Source organism: Lipophrys pholis, assembly GCF_963383615.2.
Source record: "Lipophrys pholis genome assembly, chromosome: 14".
In the NCBI taxonomy this organism is placed as follows: Eukaryota; Metazoa; Chordata; class Actinopteri; order Blenniiformes; family Blenniidae; genus Lipophrys; species Lipophrys pholis.
This window is the reverse complement of record NC_137633.1, coordinates 14544468-14563995: the sequence shown is the minus strand read 5'-3', so window position 1 is coordinate 14563995 and position 19528 is coordinate 14544468. Positions and strand designations below refer to the sequence as shown.

At 45.2% G+C, this 19528-nt stretch overlaps 1 protein-coding gene across 10 annotated transcripts in view; it reads right to left on the bottom strand.

The window, feature by feature from the left end:
* meis2a (Meis homeobox 2a) overlaps positions 1 to 19528 on the bottom strand; it is an 80711-nt gene that overhangs the window by 45661 nt on the left and 15522 nt on the right. For 5 of the 10 annotated variants that reach the window (XM_080480826.1, XM_080480819.1, XM_080480822.1 and 2 more), the window contains exon 8: positions 1290 to 1435. In XM_080480826.1, coding sequence (XP_080336952.1) covers positions 1290 to 1435 — 146 coding nt within the window. The remainder of the gene's footprint in view (positions 1 to 1289; positions 1436 to 19528) is intronic. The other 5 variants (XM_080480828.1, XM_080480821.1, XM_080480824.1 and 2 more) reach the window with 1 other exon arrangement.

The window sequence follows — 19528 nt, the reverse complement described above, 5'->3', positions numbered from 1 at the left end:
CACCCTAAGCCTCTGAATGAAGCTTGGTCTATACGGTTTGCTGAGAGGTCTCCAGTCAGGGAACGATGGAGCTGTGAACAGCTGTGAAGTCATTTTGATAATGATGAGAATAATAAGCGTGCAGACTGGCGTGGTGGAGCCGCTAAGGCCTGCGAGGCTCAGGGCTTTGCAGTTGCAGCTTCACTGCTCCTGAATAGATAAAAGTGATTAAAGCACTCCTGATTATCCCTGACCAATATGTAATGGATTTACAGCCCTTTCAATTAGGCTGTATTTGCTGGCTGCTTATTACTTGGGCTTTTGGTTAGGTAATCAGGGTACAGGGGGCTTTAAGCTGGGAGTGGGTACTGAAATGGCGGCGCCGGCTACAGGGAGGACAGAGGCCACCTGACCCTTTTAAATGTGCGGAAGATCTGTAAGACCAAAGCTCTACACTAAGTCTCCTCAACTTTCTCCCTTTATCCATTTTCTTTGCCCATCCCCCTGTGTCATCCCTCCATCTCTGGGACAGGGAGCCACAAGCTCCGGCAGCTTATGTGTCTCGGAGTGGCCACCTCCTTCTGAAATCTGACCTGTGCTGCACAATCAATACAGCCTGATGTTCTGATAATGTCCTGACATTAGCAAGGGTGAGGGGACATGTGAACTACCCCTTAGACCCACAGAGACAAGCTGAAAAACAAAGTGAGGATGTGCTTTATAATTTTACAAAACACGTCTGATTTGCTGTGATATTACAATTTGAGGTTTACTGAAGCGACAAAGCAAATGTCAGTGTTGCCTGACATTGCCCCCTTACTTTTGGAGAAGTACATTCACAAAGGATTTAGAACCTTAAACAGCCATTCAAATCCAATTTAACAATTCTTTGAGAGAAAAAATTATCAAATCAATCCACTGATTCCCTAATTATTTACACTCATTCACAATATTCACAATCATAACCTCGTAACATCCCTTCTTTTGTGACTGTGCAATGGAAAAGCTTGTTCATCTGGAAAGACAAGCACGGAATCTTTGAATGCCACAGATTATTGGGCCATTTCTGCTTTTCCCTGAGAGTGCTGGGCAGAGTAAACAGTTCAGACTGATTAGATTGACCTGGTCACTATGTCCCTCTGACAGGTGGCTGACAGGTGAGCGCCACATCAGTGCCATCACTCACTCTCCAGCTCCCTCAGTAACTACCATGTGACAGGTGTGTGTGTGTGTTCTGGCTTATTTATGTATTTTTTTAATGTGTGTGTCTCTATTTGCATTGCTTTCATATATCTTTAAAATGAACTTACCGTGAGATGCTGGAAGAGCCATGCCCTCATGATGTTCGTAGCCACCTTCGGGAAAATGCCGCGCTTTTTCTGCCTCTTCTTATCTTTGTCCGGGTCGTCGTCGTCCCCCGTGCCCGGCGATGCGACGCTGTTGTCTAAGCCATCTCCTGGACGGGAACCAAACCCTGAGTTAAATAACATCCCAGACCAAGATACTGACTCCACACAATTCAACAAATCCAGATGCAAAAAATCTTAAAGCTAACACATAGGTACAAAGCTGAGTTTAAGGTTTTTGAAAGATGGATACTTGGACAAATACCACGGATTGCTAAGGAGTAATTCAAACATGCTGCTCTGAGGCCAAAAGAATTTCTGCAGCAAAGCCAGTGTTTTGTAGTGAAGTTATAGAGGAAGGGTGGGGGGGATTTAGGATGGCCTTAGACGAAGGCCTGAGCAGAGAATGAGGGGTTTACTCAGAGGCCTGGCAGAGCTGCTCTATACCCCAGAGCACGGGAGAGGAGAATAGGGGTTAATGACTCAAATGTTATGGTTGGATGCTGAAAAACTCGCTTCCTTGTTACATTTCTACCAAAGGAGGAGGACGGGGAAAAAAAAAAAAAAAAAATGGACAAGGACCCTTCAAGTACAGTAGAGACTCAAACTCATGCCATTAATTCAATTAAATTTGCATGCTTGACATAATGTGGAGCATTTTTTCATCTTTTGAAGAGAGCCAAAGGGGACAGAATGGAGTTATGCAGATATGTATAGAAACACACAGACATTCATGAATTCACAACATGCAGTTGGGTGCCTGAGTATGAAAGTAGATATGTGATTTGGGGTTGTTCATTGTTGCACTTCGATGCACATAATGGACTCTTCGTCTGCTCCCCCCACCCCACCCCGAACCCTGAAGACCCCCCCCCCCACCCCCCCCCCACCCTCTGCCCCTCTTCCCGCCCCATTCCGCCACAAGATTAGCATGACAGGCCAGCGGCAGCTTTGCCTACATTAATGTCCATCAGTGTTTGATTTCACAAGGAAAACACGCACACACTCCAGCATGGTTTCTCCTTTAAATTGAAGTTTCCATCTTTGTCCCTTGCCTTTTTCTTGTTCCTCTTCCTCTGCATTAATTGTGCATTAGCAAAAATGATTTACTTTTAACAGTCATAGTTATTTTTTCTTGCCCCCGGGCACAAATGCCTTGAAAGCCTTCCTTCAGGGCATCTAAATTATGTATCTGAAAAACTCCTCCACTAAGGAAGAGAAGGACCCTGACATTCTAAAAATTCAGACTCACATGTCTTCCTGTTTTTGGAGAGGCGTCAATCACAACCACCTATACAAGCCTTAATCTCACATAAATATTTGAACTAATAACATTAAAAAGGGGGAAAGAAAAAGGATCCGACTGGTGGTGTAATCAAATGCAAAATAAATGAAGAATACAAGGACAGCAGGGGCCCGCACTTCTAACTACTTTTCCCACTTTCTTTTTCTCCCCCTCCTTGTTTTTCCCTCTCTTTTTCTTCCATGTCTTTCTTTTTTGTCTGTGCACAGTGTTTTCCTTCCACATCATTAGTGCAGAGCCACACAAAAGAGGAAAACAGAGAAGTGCCGACTTTGCGCTCTCTGTGTGAAGTTAAAGAAGCAACAACCCCTCGGAAGGACATATGGGAACAGGGACACAGACTCGGGGTGTTGTAATTGTAGAATGGGCATTCATTAGTGGCAAATGCCATAAATCCCAAGCTAAGTACGAATCCTTGTTCAGGAAAGCCTAAAACAATAAACTTTGGTCTGGCCGTAGCCCTACCCTGACTGTGAGGGGCTTCCTGAGAAATGCGACCCAGGCGGAAGCTCAGTCTAACTCCCTCAGTTTGCTTCCAAAGTTCAATAAAAACACAACTAGTGAGCTGTGAATTTTAGCTCCCCCCTCACCTTTGTTTCCCTGCTTTTGAGCTTCACTGAATAATGTTGATACACAGTTTGGTGTTTGTTTGTGTGCCGCTAGGTTTTGTGTTGATTTTCGAGCTAGTCTCCAAATCCCTCTCCTGCTGTGAGCAGTCAGGCTCATCCAATAGAACCACACAGTGGCCAAAAGGCTGGCAGATTAATTTTATTGACGTTTCCATTTTCACTGCAATGCGATAGCCTCCCCCCTGGCCAGGGCCAGAGCGACCCGTGCGTATTTACAGACTGACCTGTCACTTCATTACCCAGCATGCTCGCTGCCTCCTGCCCTAGCCCGCGAGGATGAAACCAGACTCCGATGCTTTTCAACTCCTCTCTCTCTCTTACATGCACATGTATACCGAGATGTATCCACAGATCAAACGTGTGGCTTTCAAGTTTTAATTCTGTGTACACTTGTAATCGTTTTGCATAACTACACGCTGATATATAGGTACGAATATTCCATTCATATTCAATGCAAATACAGAATGAAGAAAAATCAAGTGTGGACTGAACATGAAAAGAATGATAGAAACAAAGAAAAGAAAGGGAAACAAGAGAAGCGGGGCAATAAAGGAGAAGAAATAGAATAAAGAAGATCCAACTTGCACAACCTCATTACATCTAAAGGAGAGCTGGTGCTTTGCATCCACCCCCACTCCTTTCTTATGAGCAAGAGAAGGAACGCTGCAGGGCAAATTGTCCCAAACGCTAATGGCTTCTGACTGTTCCCTGGCAACTCTGCCATTCTAACCTGTGTGGATGTGCATGCTGAAAAAAATTGGGTAAGGAAAAAAAAAAAGTGCGGGGCAGAGCAGGGGGAAGCGTCCCATCATCTGGCCATGTGACACAGATGGGGGTTGGCTTAGGAGGCAGTCGAAGGGCCTAAGGGAGCCGAGGTGCTGGAGTGTAGCCCCAGGCACTTTTGGAAAAGCAGCGCCCTTGGAGACGGAAAAAAGACATACCCCCCCGCCTTCGCTCCCACTCTCCCCACTCTCTTTTCTGTCTTCTCTCAACCTTTCCTGCTCTCTCCTTCTCCCTCACTTACTTGTTCACAATCTTGACTTAAAGTGCTTGCAATGAAAGTTTCTGTGCATATTCTCATATGTGCGGACGCGGAGAAGGTGTAATCACGCAAGATGGAAGACAATGACCGGATGCAATGAGGGCGAGAGAGTGAATGAGCGTGTTAGCAAACAAACAAGCACAAGTGCAAGAGCACATTACACTCACATACATTCCCTCTCTCATCACCAGTGGGTGGTTATTAAAAATGCATTCAGATATATCTCCTTGTGAGTAAATTGGTCTCAGGGCTGAGCTCATTAACGGGTTGGGATAGGACTGTAAACACATTGCAACTCTGCTTATCTGATGTTGGCACATTCAGGGTCGCTTCAGGATTTGGTGCACAAAAATTGTTTGGTACAAAGTGTCCTGCAGTCTCTGTAAAGAGTAAGGGAGGCTTCAGGGAAGTCCTAATGACTCCAGAGCTCATAGTTCATGTCTAGGAGGTACCTGCACCTCAGGGAGCCACTACGATCTAGTCAGCCTTACAAGTATTATGGATATGACCATGAGTAACACATATTATGGCTATCAGCACATCGAGAATTCCCTCTCCGTGCTGTTCCACCATCCTCATATACTCATGTGTGAATAAATAATGACTTGTCAATAGCTGGAGAACACATTGAAACCCAGTCATGATTAGTTATCAAATAACACTCCAGACTGGTTCCTTTACCATCAATGCGCATGCAGAAGAGCCTGTGGACAAGCTTTAGATATTGTGCGTATTATTCTAAAGGTTGTGCAGTGATTTTGCACTGGGAGGCCCCGGTGTTTGTTTCAGGGTAATGAAGCAAGAGTGTAGAAGCAGTGGCCTATGGAAGCTGTGGTTAAAGTGACTAATTACAACAGACCCCCCACGCCCCCTGTCAGCCCAAACTAGTCAGGCATGTTCACCCAAGCTAACCCAAATAAGGAGAAGAGGAAAAACTCAAGAGGGGAGTTGGAAGGAGAGAGAAGTCGAACAGAAACTCAGAGGTGTGTCATTTTAGGGGCTTCTTTGGCCTTCTCTACCTTAACACACCATAGTGACCGAGCCCTCCACCTCTCCCTTACACCACATCCCTGCAGGCTTGGCTGTGGAGAATGAAGAGAAAAGAAGAGGGGGGATTTAGAGCCTCCCTTTCCCCTCTTTTTCTTCTCAACTTTTCAGCCAACATAAGCGGCGTTTAGCACATTCAGTCCCCCAAATGGCAGCGAATGAGAGAAGCAGTGGGGGCTCCTCTTTTGTCCGTCTGGTTACCCCTTTTATTTACTCTGGATTTACGAAGGGGTCTTTGCCGGCTCTGGGACCACATGCTCTTGACGCACACACAATCTCTCTCACATACACACATACACAAACACGTAGAGGCTCTATTCACACTGGTGAAACGACTAGCTCTCTGTTGCTCTGTGCTAACTGAGGATTACAGGGCTTTTGCTATAACCGCATGCTACCAATATGTTTCGCACTCACATAACATGCAACATAGACAAGTACTAACGAGGAGGACATAATCCCTTTAATGATAAAACACACACTCGACCGTCCAATTTCTAACCGTAAGTAAGCCGTCAGGGAGTTTGTGTGTCCGTGTGACCACACACCATATGGTTTACTGCGCCCATTCAGATCCATACAGTAGATGAGGGCTCTAAACGGAACTGTTTTAGTGTGGCTGCACCACTGCAGCCAGTGTTTTACGCTGATTATTTCCTGATCTGTGCTTAAACAAGCAGCAGCCCCTTGCACTGGACCATAAAACAACAGCTTAGTAAACAGCAAGCATGCTGACAAATTGGTAGCGCTCAGGCCGGAGTCATTAACAGCCTTAAAACCTGTCAGAGCAATTACAACAAACTCTCTCCTTCAGCAAGTCTGAAGTCTCCCTGCCAAAACTCAGATGTCACTGCCCGCCTCCTCTTTACTGCCCCCTTTTCTACCAGGACACTGGCGAAAGGTGAATGAGAAAACACTACCTTTTATCCCTCTTTCCCCCAATGGCCATGACACCCCGGAGAAAGGAGGACAAACCTCCATCTCAAACACAGCTGTATCTGCATCTTGGGGGCTTCAACCGTGCAGTTCCTTTTGCATGAGAAATAATGTGTAGTTGTCTCCCCCCAAAAACACATCATTAAGTGTTCCCTTAAATGAAGTGGAATAAGAGCTTCTAATTAGATGGCTTTTTTTTTCTATGTGTGGGGAAGCGAGGCAGTCAGGCAGTAAGAAAAGCATGGAGGGAAGGAAGGAGGGAGGTGCGTGGGGGTGGGGGGGTTGCTCAACAGCTCCTGTACCTCTTCTACTCCCTCCCTTCTCCGCCCCTTCTCTAAGCCCCCTAACCCTGCCATCAGGCAGATATCTCTCTGTCATCCCTGGAATGCTGGAGATAACTATCGCCTCTCCACCGATACACGGCCTCTCTCCTCTCACAGGCACAGCATTGACCCCACTGTGCACATCCCTACCATAGAGGGCGAGGCTGAAGTGGAGGGAACAGAGAGAACGAGAGGGGAGGGGTGAGGGTGTCAGGGTTGGAGGTAAAAACTTGTTTTTAACAGGCAGTTAGACTATTTTACCTTTTAACCCAAAATATGGGCTGGAGCAAAGCCACCCTCCCCTTTCAGCTTCTCCCCTGGAGCCAAAGATGAGCAGTTCATCCAGAAGCAAGAGGGAGGAAGAGGGGCCAGCTGCCTGGTTACTGCCTTTTCTCCAGAGTCACAGCCTCCACCTCTCTTGATCTTTTCAGAAGATTATATTCTGCTAAGATCTGAAGATTAACCTGCTACTTGCAACAAAGATTACCTGATTACATCATAAATTGGAACTTTAAGGATCACACAACTATTGGCATTCCAACTTCCCTTTTTATCTTTCAGTTTCATACGTACAACAGTGTATGTATATCCACAAAATGATGCTGCTTTCACACAGATGTGGACTATACATGAACGCATGCTTGTCAGCTGCGACAAGGCTCAACCATCTAAAGGCGGCTTTTCTCTGAGGAAGAAAAAAAGATCCAAAGAAAAGAAATGGAATAAAGATGTATAAAAGAAAGGAGGCAGGCTGTTGCAGATGTCAGGACCCAATTTGCATGAATGGCAAAGGGCTAAATTGCAGGGGATGGGGGAGCTACCCTCCACCCCCTCATTCGGCTTTTTTTGGGGAGGGGGAGAACTAAAAGGGAGTTGTGATGCCCATGACTGCCCCTCACTCAGCAGACAGGGATCAGTGGCTAATGAAGGGCTTTGGGTCTCCACCAGACATTTCACACTCTCTGCCTCCCTGACAACTCCACCCTGCTCCCCCTGCACACTAACACAGAAGAAGACACTGCCGCTTCCCTTACTCTCAAAATCGAACAAGGATAATTGGTCTCACAGGTAATCGCGGTTCATCACTTGTTTCTTCATAAACAAATTTACAAGCCTTTAACAAAGAAACACAGGATTGGGCGCTCACAAAGAAGAATACCTGATTGCTATGGTTTGATGCTGCATTAAATATTAAAGAATAAGTGTTGTCCAAAAGTAATTGGGCCTATGTTGGATTGAAACAAGCATGGTCATTAGTAAGATATGCTGCTTTCACATCGTACAGTATGATTACTAGAAAATGCCAGCTTGATCCACTGAGGAGTCATCATTTTATGAATAGAGTGATAAGACAAAGCAGAAGAAACAAACAAATTGAGGCTACACAGTTGCACCATATGGATCCAAACGCCAGTAAACAAATGCCTCCATAATCCCTTCTAGGAAATATCAAAGTCTTCTATCTAAGCCATGAGAAAGAGCATCTGCATGCTGGTTGCTAGTTTCAACTGAGTGCAGTTGTGATTCAGAACAGCTTACACTGTTTGAGGCAATGTATGATAACAGCATAAGCAGTGATTTTCTACCCTCAATTACAATTCCAAACCAAACAAACAAACTTGGTGTTTTATTACCGAAAGAGAGGGACAACTTGGACTTATTACAGACAGCTTTACCTGATCGGCAGTGGCATCAAACAGAAGTTTAAGAGAGATGGGAGATTTTTACATAGCGCTGGAGGGTTTGGTGGAGTAAATGAATTAAAAGGTTTATAAATCAACAAGTCAACCATCAGATTGTAGCCTCTGCTCAGCAGCCCTCTCATCAGCCAAATGCCATGAAGTTTTTTTTTTTTTTTTTTCCTGCTCGCTCCCTTTTTTTCACACAAATGTCCTGGAGGCAGGGAACAAAGCGAGCAGAACTGATTACTGCACTGTTGCTCCGCTCCGCCAGTCTAAACTCTGTTTGGCTTCCTAATGAGCTCACTAAAAACCCAATTCATCACCCATAACCCCTTCTCAACCTGCCTTGAAATCCCCCATTATGGGGAGTCAAGGACAGTCCGTTTACAGGCTTTGGGCTGGGGTCAAGGGCTGCGAGGGGTGGATGGCAGTGGCCGTGACAATGGTGCAGGCAAGGTTATTTTGATACTGGGGATATTTCCTTTGTCCCCCTGCACATATATGTGTTTACTGTTCATTTCATTCCACCTAATCTGCTCCTTTGATTGTCACACTCCATTAATTTAAAACGCAAAAAGATAATTGAGTTTACTACTTGAGCATGGTGGGTTGTTTTTCCAAGTCCTACACCAGCTTCCCCCACCTCTTATGCCCCCCCCTTATTCTGCAATACCAGCGGTGTCCCAGCCTGAGCGGAGGAATGTCCGGCTTGATGGCTGCAGCAGCGGGAATGTCCCGTTCTAGTCAGCTTTCGCACCAGAGATTTCAAGTTTAATACCCTTTCGTCCCATCCCTGCAAAGACTGGAATTCGGTGGGAAGGGGAATGTAGTGAGGTGGGGGAGAGGGGGTTTAAAAGAGTGAAATACAGTTGGTGCATTAAGAACGGGGCAAGTAAAGAGAAAAAATGCACACAATTTTTTTTTTAAGAGAATATGTACGAGCTGAGAAGGTAGAAGATGGGATGTAAAAGAAAATGTGCTGGTTGAAAGGAGGGGTCAGAAGCTGAGAGGTGGAGAAGGAGGACAGCAGAGGGTTAGGGTAAACTCCCACAGTTCCTCATTACATGGAGCTGAAATGATCCTCCTGACACCTGAGCTGTAACCAAGAGATTACAGAATTGATGAATCCTTGGTTTAAAATGCAGCTGTTTTATTCTGCTTTAGTAATTAATTCTTTTTCCGATAGAGTATTGATTTAGCGTAGCCCCTGATAAAGTTCAAACTGAGAGAGTTCCCTCCAGGGCTTTGGGTTGGCCTGCTCTAGAGAGTCAATGAAAACTTCCTTTCCTCCCTTCACCTGCCTCTCTCTCTCTCTCTCTCTCTCTCTCTCTCTCTCTCTCTCCATGCAGTTTACACTCATAAATTAATCAGATCTGTAAAGAGTGAAGATCTTACTTAGTTGATAGTAGGCACTTTTCCTAACATATTTCCCTCATTATTTTTATATAATCATGTCTGCCCAAATGCAGATGCCCTTATTGACAAGTTCATAGTGGATATCTTACCAAAACATAACCTCACACAGCTTCACTCTGGCTTAAGATCATACATGTGCTCATGTATGGAGCTCATTCACCGAGCTGCTGATTTCTTCATTTCCTTCAACCTTCTCCCTCGCCCTCATTCTCACCCGAACAGGGAAATCATGGCATACAGAACGAGAGCGTCTCTTTTCACAAAACTGCTCTTTCATTCTTTTTATCGCTGCGTTTTTCTATACAGCTGTGAGTGAGAGTCTGATCAACAGAGGGTAGAGTGGGTCTCTCCAGGGAGCCAACTAGCAGAGAAATCAGATACAGCTTTACAAGAGAGTCAGCCGCTCATGTCTTGTCAAGACCCCTCACCTACCGGCTTCTTTACAAGTCAATAACCAGGGCCCAATGTCCTCCACTGGGCCTTGGCACACATTCATCTCTTTCTATAGGAAGCAGATGCAATGGGGAGCCGAGAGGTTCTGATCCCTGTGTCAGTCCCATAATGTTAGGTTTTCTTGTCTGCTATTATGGAATAATGCAAGCGAGGGATATGTATTTCTAACATGCTCGCTGTTGTGGGATGCTACATTTATCCCCAATATATAACAAGGACTCTTTTGACATACTCATAATGCATGGTGACAAATAATTGGTGACCCTATGAAGACAGAAGAGACATTTAAAAGCCTTTTTCAATATTAAGAACTAATGAAAGAGTGAATGAATTATGAAGGGAGAAGGGAAAAATATAATTACAAGGTGGAAGTAGTGCTTAATACATTTACTCGAGACTATTTCCTTTCGTTAATGGAACTGCTGCATGCAGAGAGAGGACTTTGACGAGGCTAGTATTGACTGTCCGCCCGGCTCCTTAAGGTAAATCCAGCAGGTCATTTCATTAAGGCCCAATTCCATGGCACTAATTTTGATTTTAGGGGCTTGACAGCTGTTGGCAGTGGAAATTGCGATTGCAGGATCTGTGAGAGAGGAGCCTATTACTGCTGCGAAAAATACAAATTGCAAGGCCCCAGTTCAAATTACTGCCAATCTGGCTTGGTGACCCACAAAAAAGTCTGATTTTATCACACTCTTGAACGTCATCTTTTGATAGGTTGCAATCAAAAGGAGTGGAAGGACAAATAACAGTCTATTTTGAATTAAAAAAAACTTAAGAAAATGTAAATGTAGTTTAAAAACAAACATCCCAATGTGGGAGTTTGCATGTTCTCCCTGTGTCCAACGTGCGTTCTGTCTGGAATTGGCTCCAATCCCATATGAAGATGGATAGATGAATGGATTTACTACTTTTTGTTCCACTTTGCTGTATGTTTTCTGTGTTACATTGTGTTTATATAATCTAATATAAAGAAGAAACAAATATTAGAATCAACTGCCAGCACATAAAGCAACCAAAGACTTGAATCATCTCTTCCCTGTCACGGACTGCTGATTCAGCCGTTTCAAAAAGGTATGGCTGTATTACAAACAAGACAGCACTTTCTTTTGGCAACTTTTATGAAAAGTGTGTTGGTCTTCTATTTTCCAAAGGAGGCATTCCCAATTCTCCCTCGTACAGCAGAGATACTGTAGGCTGCTTTGGTCTGGCACTGAGATGATGGATCTGACTCACAAATTGAGCTCTTAATCACCCTACCATGCAAGTTAATATGCAGCACTAAAGTTCCAGAAGGAGGGGAAGGGGTGGGGGGGTGGGGGTTGTGGGGGCTCTTCTTCTGATGCTATTAATTAGCAGTGCTCTACAGCTCTCAGCTTTTTGAAGCTCCCCATCTCCTTTTGTTTCACCCTCTTTTTCTTTTTTCTCTTTTATTTTTGTCCGGCCTTTGCTATTGACTTTTCAGTTTTCACCTCACATACACCCCCCTGCTCTAGCAGTAGCACCAGTGCTTCTGCAGTGGTACCCAGCCCAACAATACCCCCAAGCCCACTCTCCGAGACGCTGGCTGGGGAGCCCAGAGAGCTGGGCCAGCCCTTAAGCTCCCACCAGCCCACAACTCACTCCCCACGAGACCAAAATCAAAGAGAGAGGCCCTTAAAATATAACCATGGGTATAATGAGGGTGCTCCAAAGAACAATAAGCATATACACCAAAGAAGGGAGAAGAGTAGGAGTACAAAAGGAAGAGAGAGAAAACTATAGGAATGTTGGCCCAAAAGTGTTCTCGAGAGGTGAACAACAGAGTGTGGATGAGAAGAAAACAGAACGATACTGTGCAGTGGGAGAGAGGGCAAAGGGCCACAGCCAGTGGTAATGGTAGCCAGGGCCACGCATCTATCCAACCACGTATCTGAACCCGAAACAACAAGGGGGTCTGCCGCATGCCTCTGGAGCCGAAGGGAGCCAAAGGGAGCACGACTAATTTCTGCACAACAATGGGCCTGGATGAGCGCCCACACAATGGCAGGTGCTTTGAATAGCAGCAGGGCCCTTGCAGCAGGGATCTTCTCCTCTCTCACTCCGAGGGCTCGGGCTCTGGCTTGTGTAACCTTTCATTTTCAACCAGGCTTCCTTTTGACTCATAAAGGATGAAAATGATCTCATGGGGGGCCAAAGGAGTAAGAGACAGCAAGGCCTGCAAGGCAAACCCTGACCAAGTCTGTCTGTCTTCTCAGTTGCACGTTATCTACCTCATGTTTCTTTTCCTCCCTCTTTCCTCCTGTTTACATTAATGGAATTATTACACTCCAGTTTCCTTTAAATGATCGCTTTTCTGCATTTACTGTATTCTCACTTGTTTGATTCACAAAAAACGTGACTGAACTTCTGTTTTGATTTGGTTTTTAATACTATATTGTTTTGATTTGATTTTAATGACTGTTTGCGCTGCACGTTATCTTTGTGCTTGTTTTTGTTGTGCCGCTGCTGGGCCGTCCTGTAGGCCATGATTCAGTGGAAAAGGCAGTTTTCCCCCACCTTAAGAGCATTCTTTCCGAGGTCACAAGGTCAGGCTTCACAGATGTCTCCTGCAGACACTCAGTTGTCTAAGGACTGCATCCCTGGGAGTAAGCGTTCGTACTAAACAATGCAGTTTTCCCCCTCACTTTGGAAAGTGTTAAATGTTTTTTTTGTGGTGTGTGTGTGTGTGTGTGTGTGTGTGTGTGTGTGTGTGTGTGTGTGTGTGTGTGTGTGTGTGTGTGTGTGTGTGTGTGTGTGTGTGTGTGTGTGTGTGTGTGCGTGTGCGTGTGTGTGTGTGTGTGTGTGTGTGCTTGCGTGCATGTGTGTCTGTCTTTCCCTTCCAACCTTTTTGTTTATATTGGTTTATTTTTGAATGAAGCAGTAGAGTCAGTGCAATTTTTTCCGAGGTGGAGGATTTTGTGTTGAGATAATAAAAGAAAGCGCTGGTTATCAGAAGATAGTGGTGTTTTCTTGGTGCTTTCATTCCTTTAAACACTCCCCGTCTCCCTAAGTTTCCTCCAATTGTTCTAATGGGGCCTTAGTCATCCTTGCCTGATGGCAGAGAGAATGATGCTTTTAAAGGTCTTTTTCTTCTCTCGGTATGTGTTGCCAGGAGTGAAAAATGAAAACATGTAGTAACTGTCCTGAAATCGACACTGCGAGACTGATACAAAAACCCTTGAGTAAGCAGTGTTGAAGCCAAACAAAGAGCAAACCCTAAATGAACAGAAAGGCAATATTTGAACTAGAACATCATTGTGTGTACCCCCTCCACACACACACACACACACACACACACACACACACACACACACACACACACACACACACACACACACACACACACACATCGAATCCCAACAAAAATGTAGGGGAGAGAATTCCTGAGCCAAACAGCTTTCATTAAAGGAAAATCAGCTTCTGCTTTCCGTAGGGGGCGGAGCGTGACACTGGTAAAAGAGACAAGATTGCACCATTTAACATGCAAGTTGTGCCTCAGAACATGGAAAAGTGTGTAATTGGAACAACATTTTTTTTTTTTAAAAATCCAGGCGGTGAGCTATCCTTGAATATCTCGCTCCTTTTCATCTCGCTTTCCCTTGTTCCTTTTTCTCTTCCTTCGTTTGATATGGTGTTATTGCTTCCCCCTCCAAACATCTTGTCTGTATTCTGCAAATTGATAACCCTCTAAATGAATTATGGTAAATGCATAATGAAGGTTTTCTCAGCTTCAGCCCTGCAGCCAGCCAGGAAGGAGCATCTCGTTTGGCATGTTTGATTCGTTTTGTTGCGCATTTAGCCCCAGTGTTCCTTCAGAGTGTTCACTGCTTGGGGCATGTAAATAAGAAATTATCCTTGCTGACTAACATGGCTAATACCTCCTCTGGGGTAATCAAAAATTATTAGACGCTTGCTTCCAATAAACATTAGGGCTCATGGCACTAACCACTGTCGAATCGCTCACCTCCGCCTGCTCCCCAATAGCCATAAAATGGGTGAACAAAAGTGATCAGGTGTGGAAAAAGCAGCCTGGCTACGTGGAAACTGAGAGACCGCGGGACTGCTATTATGCCTAAAAAAGCAGCCCTTGGCTTTAAGAGTCATTAAAGCATGTACTGGAGTGGGAATCAGACTAGAAAATGAGCTTATCTTGCATAATGCCCTGAAAAGCTTTGCATAAACGTGAAAGATGTGCGCGTGAAAATCAGCAGCAGAGAGGAAGAACTCGGATTGTAACACACTTCCTTTATCATCCTCCCACTCTCTTGGAAGGTGGCAGCATGGTTAAAGCACTACCTGTAGGGTATAGCTGCTTTGCTCAGTTCCAAATATGCCTCTGTGTGTAAACCCCGATTTACACAAGAGAAAACCACACAGCAAGTGAACAAGCTGCAGCTAGCTCTGCTAAGCCACTCTACTCAACCGCGTTCTGTCTTTTGGAGGGATCTTTGCGGTGATGTGAGGTTTGGACATTAGGGGGAGGAGAATTGGGAGGGTAGGGGGTGGTGGAAGAGATTAAAGAGCCAAGGGAGGCAGAAGAAAGAAAAGAAAGTAAAAGAGCACAAGGCCCATTGGTCAAACACAAAGGGGAAGAGAGGGAAAGGACATTTGAAGTCAGGGTTAAACTCCAAATAAGCACACCTTAAACGGGCCTGTGTAAGCTGGCAGTCGGGGTTTTTGGAGTTTCCCTGCAGGTGTGCCTTTGACAGGCTTGGCCTCCATAACCTCTCTCTGATCTTGAATGGGGCCCGGGGTTGGACACAGAAACCGGTGGCATCTTGCTGTCTCTGGCTCTCATTCTATGTCTATTACACACACGCACGCAGGCCTAAATTCTGCGAAAACACACACACACACACACACACACACACACACACACACACACACACACACACACACACACACACACACACACACACACACACACACACACACACACACACACACACACACACACACACACACACACACACACTAACCAATACACTGCCAGACAAGGGGAAAACAAATCTGGTGAGGACTAGAGCAATTGGATTATCACCTCTTAAGGGTGACTTCTTGGCTGACCCCCTTCAGGCTAGCCTGCTGAAACAAGACAGAAAATTTCCTGGGAAAACACTCTCTCCCTTTAAAGAACTAAAGCACTGTCATCCTTGTGAAAATGTAGCAGCGGCAGCATTAATGGACGTGGAAATGCCCTTTGGGGCATGTGCTCCAATCCCTTTTAGCCATATTACATCAGACCTCTGTGCACTCCTCATCAACACCACATGCACTGGTGTAATCAGCAGAGGAACATGGGTGTGTGTAAACCCACAGTATAATGAACTGATCCAGCAGCACGACGGCACTCTGCCTTTGTTTTTGGCTGAGGGTACAAGAAAGAAAAAGTCTCTCCCCTCCCATTTCTTTTACTATAGTTGATTCGTGATTACTTCCCCACAGCACCGTTTCCTCTGTGCTTTTCAACTATGCCCCGCTCACTCCCAGATAAGCTGGTCTTCATCTACTTCTGAGAAGAAGACAGAAAAAGAAAAGAAAGGAAAGAAGAAAAAAAAAAAACATTTTCCCCCAGCTTTCCCTTAATGGTGCAAAACAGACATTCTCCTCAGCTGCTGTCAGAATAATCTGGATAATTTTTTCCCTATGTTCTCCAAACATTAGTTTGCACATTAGGCTGACCCAGTTAATGTGCCTTTCCTGCTGTGTTGGACCCAGTTCCTCGCCAAGTTAGGCCAGGCTGGGTTGGGCCAGGTCGCACCAGGGGCCTGTTCATGATTATGGACCAGAGGGACCAGGCCCCATCTAGAGCTGAGGCAGAGGGGGAGAGGGAGGGAAAATCAGGAGTGCAAAGGACACGATAAGAGTGGGAGAGCTTGAGTGTCAGGGGGGATGGAAGGGCAACAGGGTGGTGGTGATGTTGTGGGAAGAGTCTGTTACTGGAAGCGAGGCTGACTATATTGGCAGTCCACATCATCTTATAGTACCTTTTCTTTCGCTGTTTTCAAGCACAGGGTCAGAAGAAAGACAGAAAGAGCAAAAAAAAAAAAAAAAAAAAAAAGTGGAAGAGAATGGAAGGGAGGAAGGAAATAGGGAGCTGAGGGAGCTGATCATTCTCTTTAATCACATTTTGGATGAGGGCCAGGTAGTCTGCGGTACTGAGAGCGAGACAGAGAGGGGTGAGTGAGGAGAGGAGTGCGAGGGATACAGTAAGAGGGTGGGAGAAAGAGAAGTGGAGAGAGATGGAGGAATAAATGGAAAGAGAGGGAGAGAAAGAGAGGATAGAAGAAGGACTTACAGAGAGAGAGAGAGAGAGAGAGGGAGGGAGGGAGGGAGGGAGAGGATGAGCTGAGAGCAGAGCCCCTTGAAACAGCTTGAAGTGCAGCAGTGCTTAAGCAAGTGTGCACATATGCCCACACATACCATGTCTATGCGTGTGTATGAAAGACAGAGTGACAGCCGTTCCCGTAAATGCCCGCGAATGCTGAATCCAGCAAGAATCTGGTGTTAGGGCAGAGGCAGGGAGAGATCCATTTTAAAACTATGTGCATTAACTATACTTTTCCCCATAGATTAAGCACTCCACATGAATAATTTAGCCTCTTTTATGCTAATGGGATCATGAAAGTATCCCCTCTGTACCATGTTTTCTACCCCTCCAGAGCAACTCTTCTCGGCTTTCAACAATGGCCCTGCCCCTTCCCAACAAACCGTCAGACAGACACGCAGCACTGCTTCCACAACAGACACCTGACTAACATGAGGCTGACATGCAGTGACACAGCTGCAGTGGCCCTCTGTCGCTCGCTGAGGAACTGTAGCATTAAGCGTCATTAAAGTTTGTCTTTATCCCCTTTTCCGTCAAAAGCAGTTGCTGCCACTGAGTGTGATGCTGCAAATTATACAAGCGACGCACACCATCGCTGCGCGTGTTTTAATGTTAATGCGATCTCTGATCTCACTGAGTTGATTTTGCAAGTGACTCCAGAGGCAGACTGCTCCTCTTCTCACCTTTCTGATTGCTTCACTGTAGTTCTGTGTTTTCTTTACAGAGACGTGGATGTATCCTGCGTGTTTATGTGCGTTTGTGCCCCCCTTTCTTTTTTGTGTTAATTCTCTGTCATCACACGCTAAACTACACCCGTGCACACACATCTATAAGAGATACACACTCTTGTGGTGTTGTGGTGAGGTAGGAGCACTGTAAAAATTATCAGTGCTCCAACAGCTGGGAGTGAGAGCCATGAAACAGCAGGGCTTGGGTCTGCTTTATTGTTTATCTGTTGTTTATGGGCCAGTGTTCAGCTTTAATTACTACACTAAATTAAACTCTAACAGGCACTTAGAGGGAACCAGCTAACACATGCACGTGCATGTCCACACACACACACACACACACACACACACACACACACACACACACACACACACACACACACACACACACACACACACACACACACACACACACATGCACACACACCCAAATCGTATATTTTATATACACAGACACACCTCACCGATCACTCCAGAGCCCGGGTATAAGCTACTAAATGCAACAAGGCTTCCATCTTGTGTTTAGCTGAGACTATGGGGTTATTTCTATTGTTGTTACATGTATGTATCCATCTTTCTCTTTAGCCACGTCTTAGACTGTGAGTATAGCCAATTAAAAAAAAAAAAGAAGAAGAAGAAGAAGCAAAGGTATAGAAAATGCAGGACTCAACAGGCCTTATTCATGCTGGGACACCAGGAGTCATGTCCCCAACAGGAATGACCTCCCTCTAGTGAGCTCAACCACAAAGACCTTGCTGAGTGGGGCCCCAAGCCAGGGCCAAGGGAGCTCACCACACTCCCTACACACACAGAGACACACACATATGTACCACAACACCATCAAGCTCTGCATGCTCCCTTGGAGCCGAACACTCAAACTCTCCCTCTCTTCTTCCCTTTCTCTCCATCTCTGCCTCTCTCGGTCTCTCTGGGGAGTCTGTCTATCCGCAGAGCGTGGGGATTGTTCAATTGCTGAGAAAATGTACAAACTGCTTTCTCCTCTCTTCTGTTGAGCCTTTTCCATCTACAGTAAAATCTGGGAATTGTACAGAAAGCCCCTTTGCTCAGCACTCAAGATGTCAACGTGGATTTGGTCTTCATGCATAGCTAATAATTACAAGTGTGGACTGGGGCTGGGATGTGCACACACACACACACACACACACACACACGCTCTCAGACTCACATATACACTGAGGGGGGAAAGGCATTACCTACCATGCTGAATCAGTGTAGGGGATTTACACTTCATGACTGAATGCATTTGACTTTACTGTGTTTGGTGTGGGCAAACGTGCAGAGTATTTCATCACACTGCTCCATCACACTTTGGGTGCTTAACATATTAGAGACACCTGCTTGGAAACTGGCGCGATCTTAAAGCATGTACATTCATCAAGTTTAACTCCCTGCAACTGATGTCTCTGATGTTTCCAGATAAGCTTGGAGGAGCTCCAAAAGACTGTTAATCAAAATGATGTGCATGCCGAGCCAATGAGGTTATTGTGTGTTACCTTCTGAACCATCTCCCCTTCACTGATGTTTGTTTATCAAGCAGGGACATAGGGAGTCACTCTCTAAAAGTCGGTAAGTGAGAGCACAGAATTTACCCCCGGGGTGATAATTCACATTATCTATGTTGGACATAATTTCAAAGGAAAGTAAAAATTAGAGAAACCAAGTCTGCTAGGAGTGAGGATTAAGGAAATGATGCAGATCCCAGTGGTGTAACAAGACTTTAGCGGCAATCTTTACTGACAACTATGAACATGCTACACCTTGGTTTACTGCATTACAGTAAATGGTTCCACTTTCCACTGATAACACATATTTGCACCCTTGTAAAATAGTTTTTGGGCATAAGTTAAAATAAGAGAATAAAAATAATAATTCTCTTACATCCTCTCGCCAGGTCACATGGTGGCGTAGTGGTTATGCCCCCACAGCGAAAACATACCTGGTTGATTTCTGTGCAGTTTGCATGTTGGGCCTGTGTATTAATGAGTTTTGTCTGGTTCCCCTCACAGTCCAAAAGCATGCATTTGAGGTTAATTGGTGACTTTAATTTGGATAAAGCAGTTTGATATTTTGTGCGATATAACTCTGAGTCATACATTAACTACAGGAATGCTTAGGAATCTGTTTTTCAGGTAAACGCTTTTCGCGCCATGGGCACAAATAAAACATGCCCCTCAAGGTGGAGGGATGACAGAGGAAAGTTGATGTTTTTCTTGGCAGCTGAAACCAAAAAGCCCCATCGGTTTCACACACTCTTTCACTCTCTCCTCCTCCTCC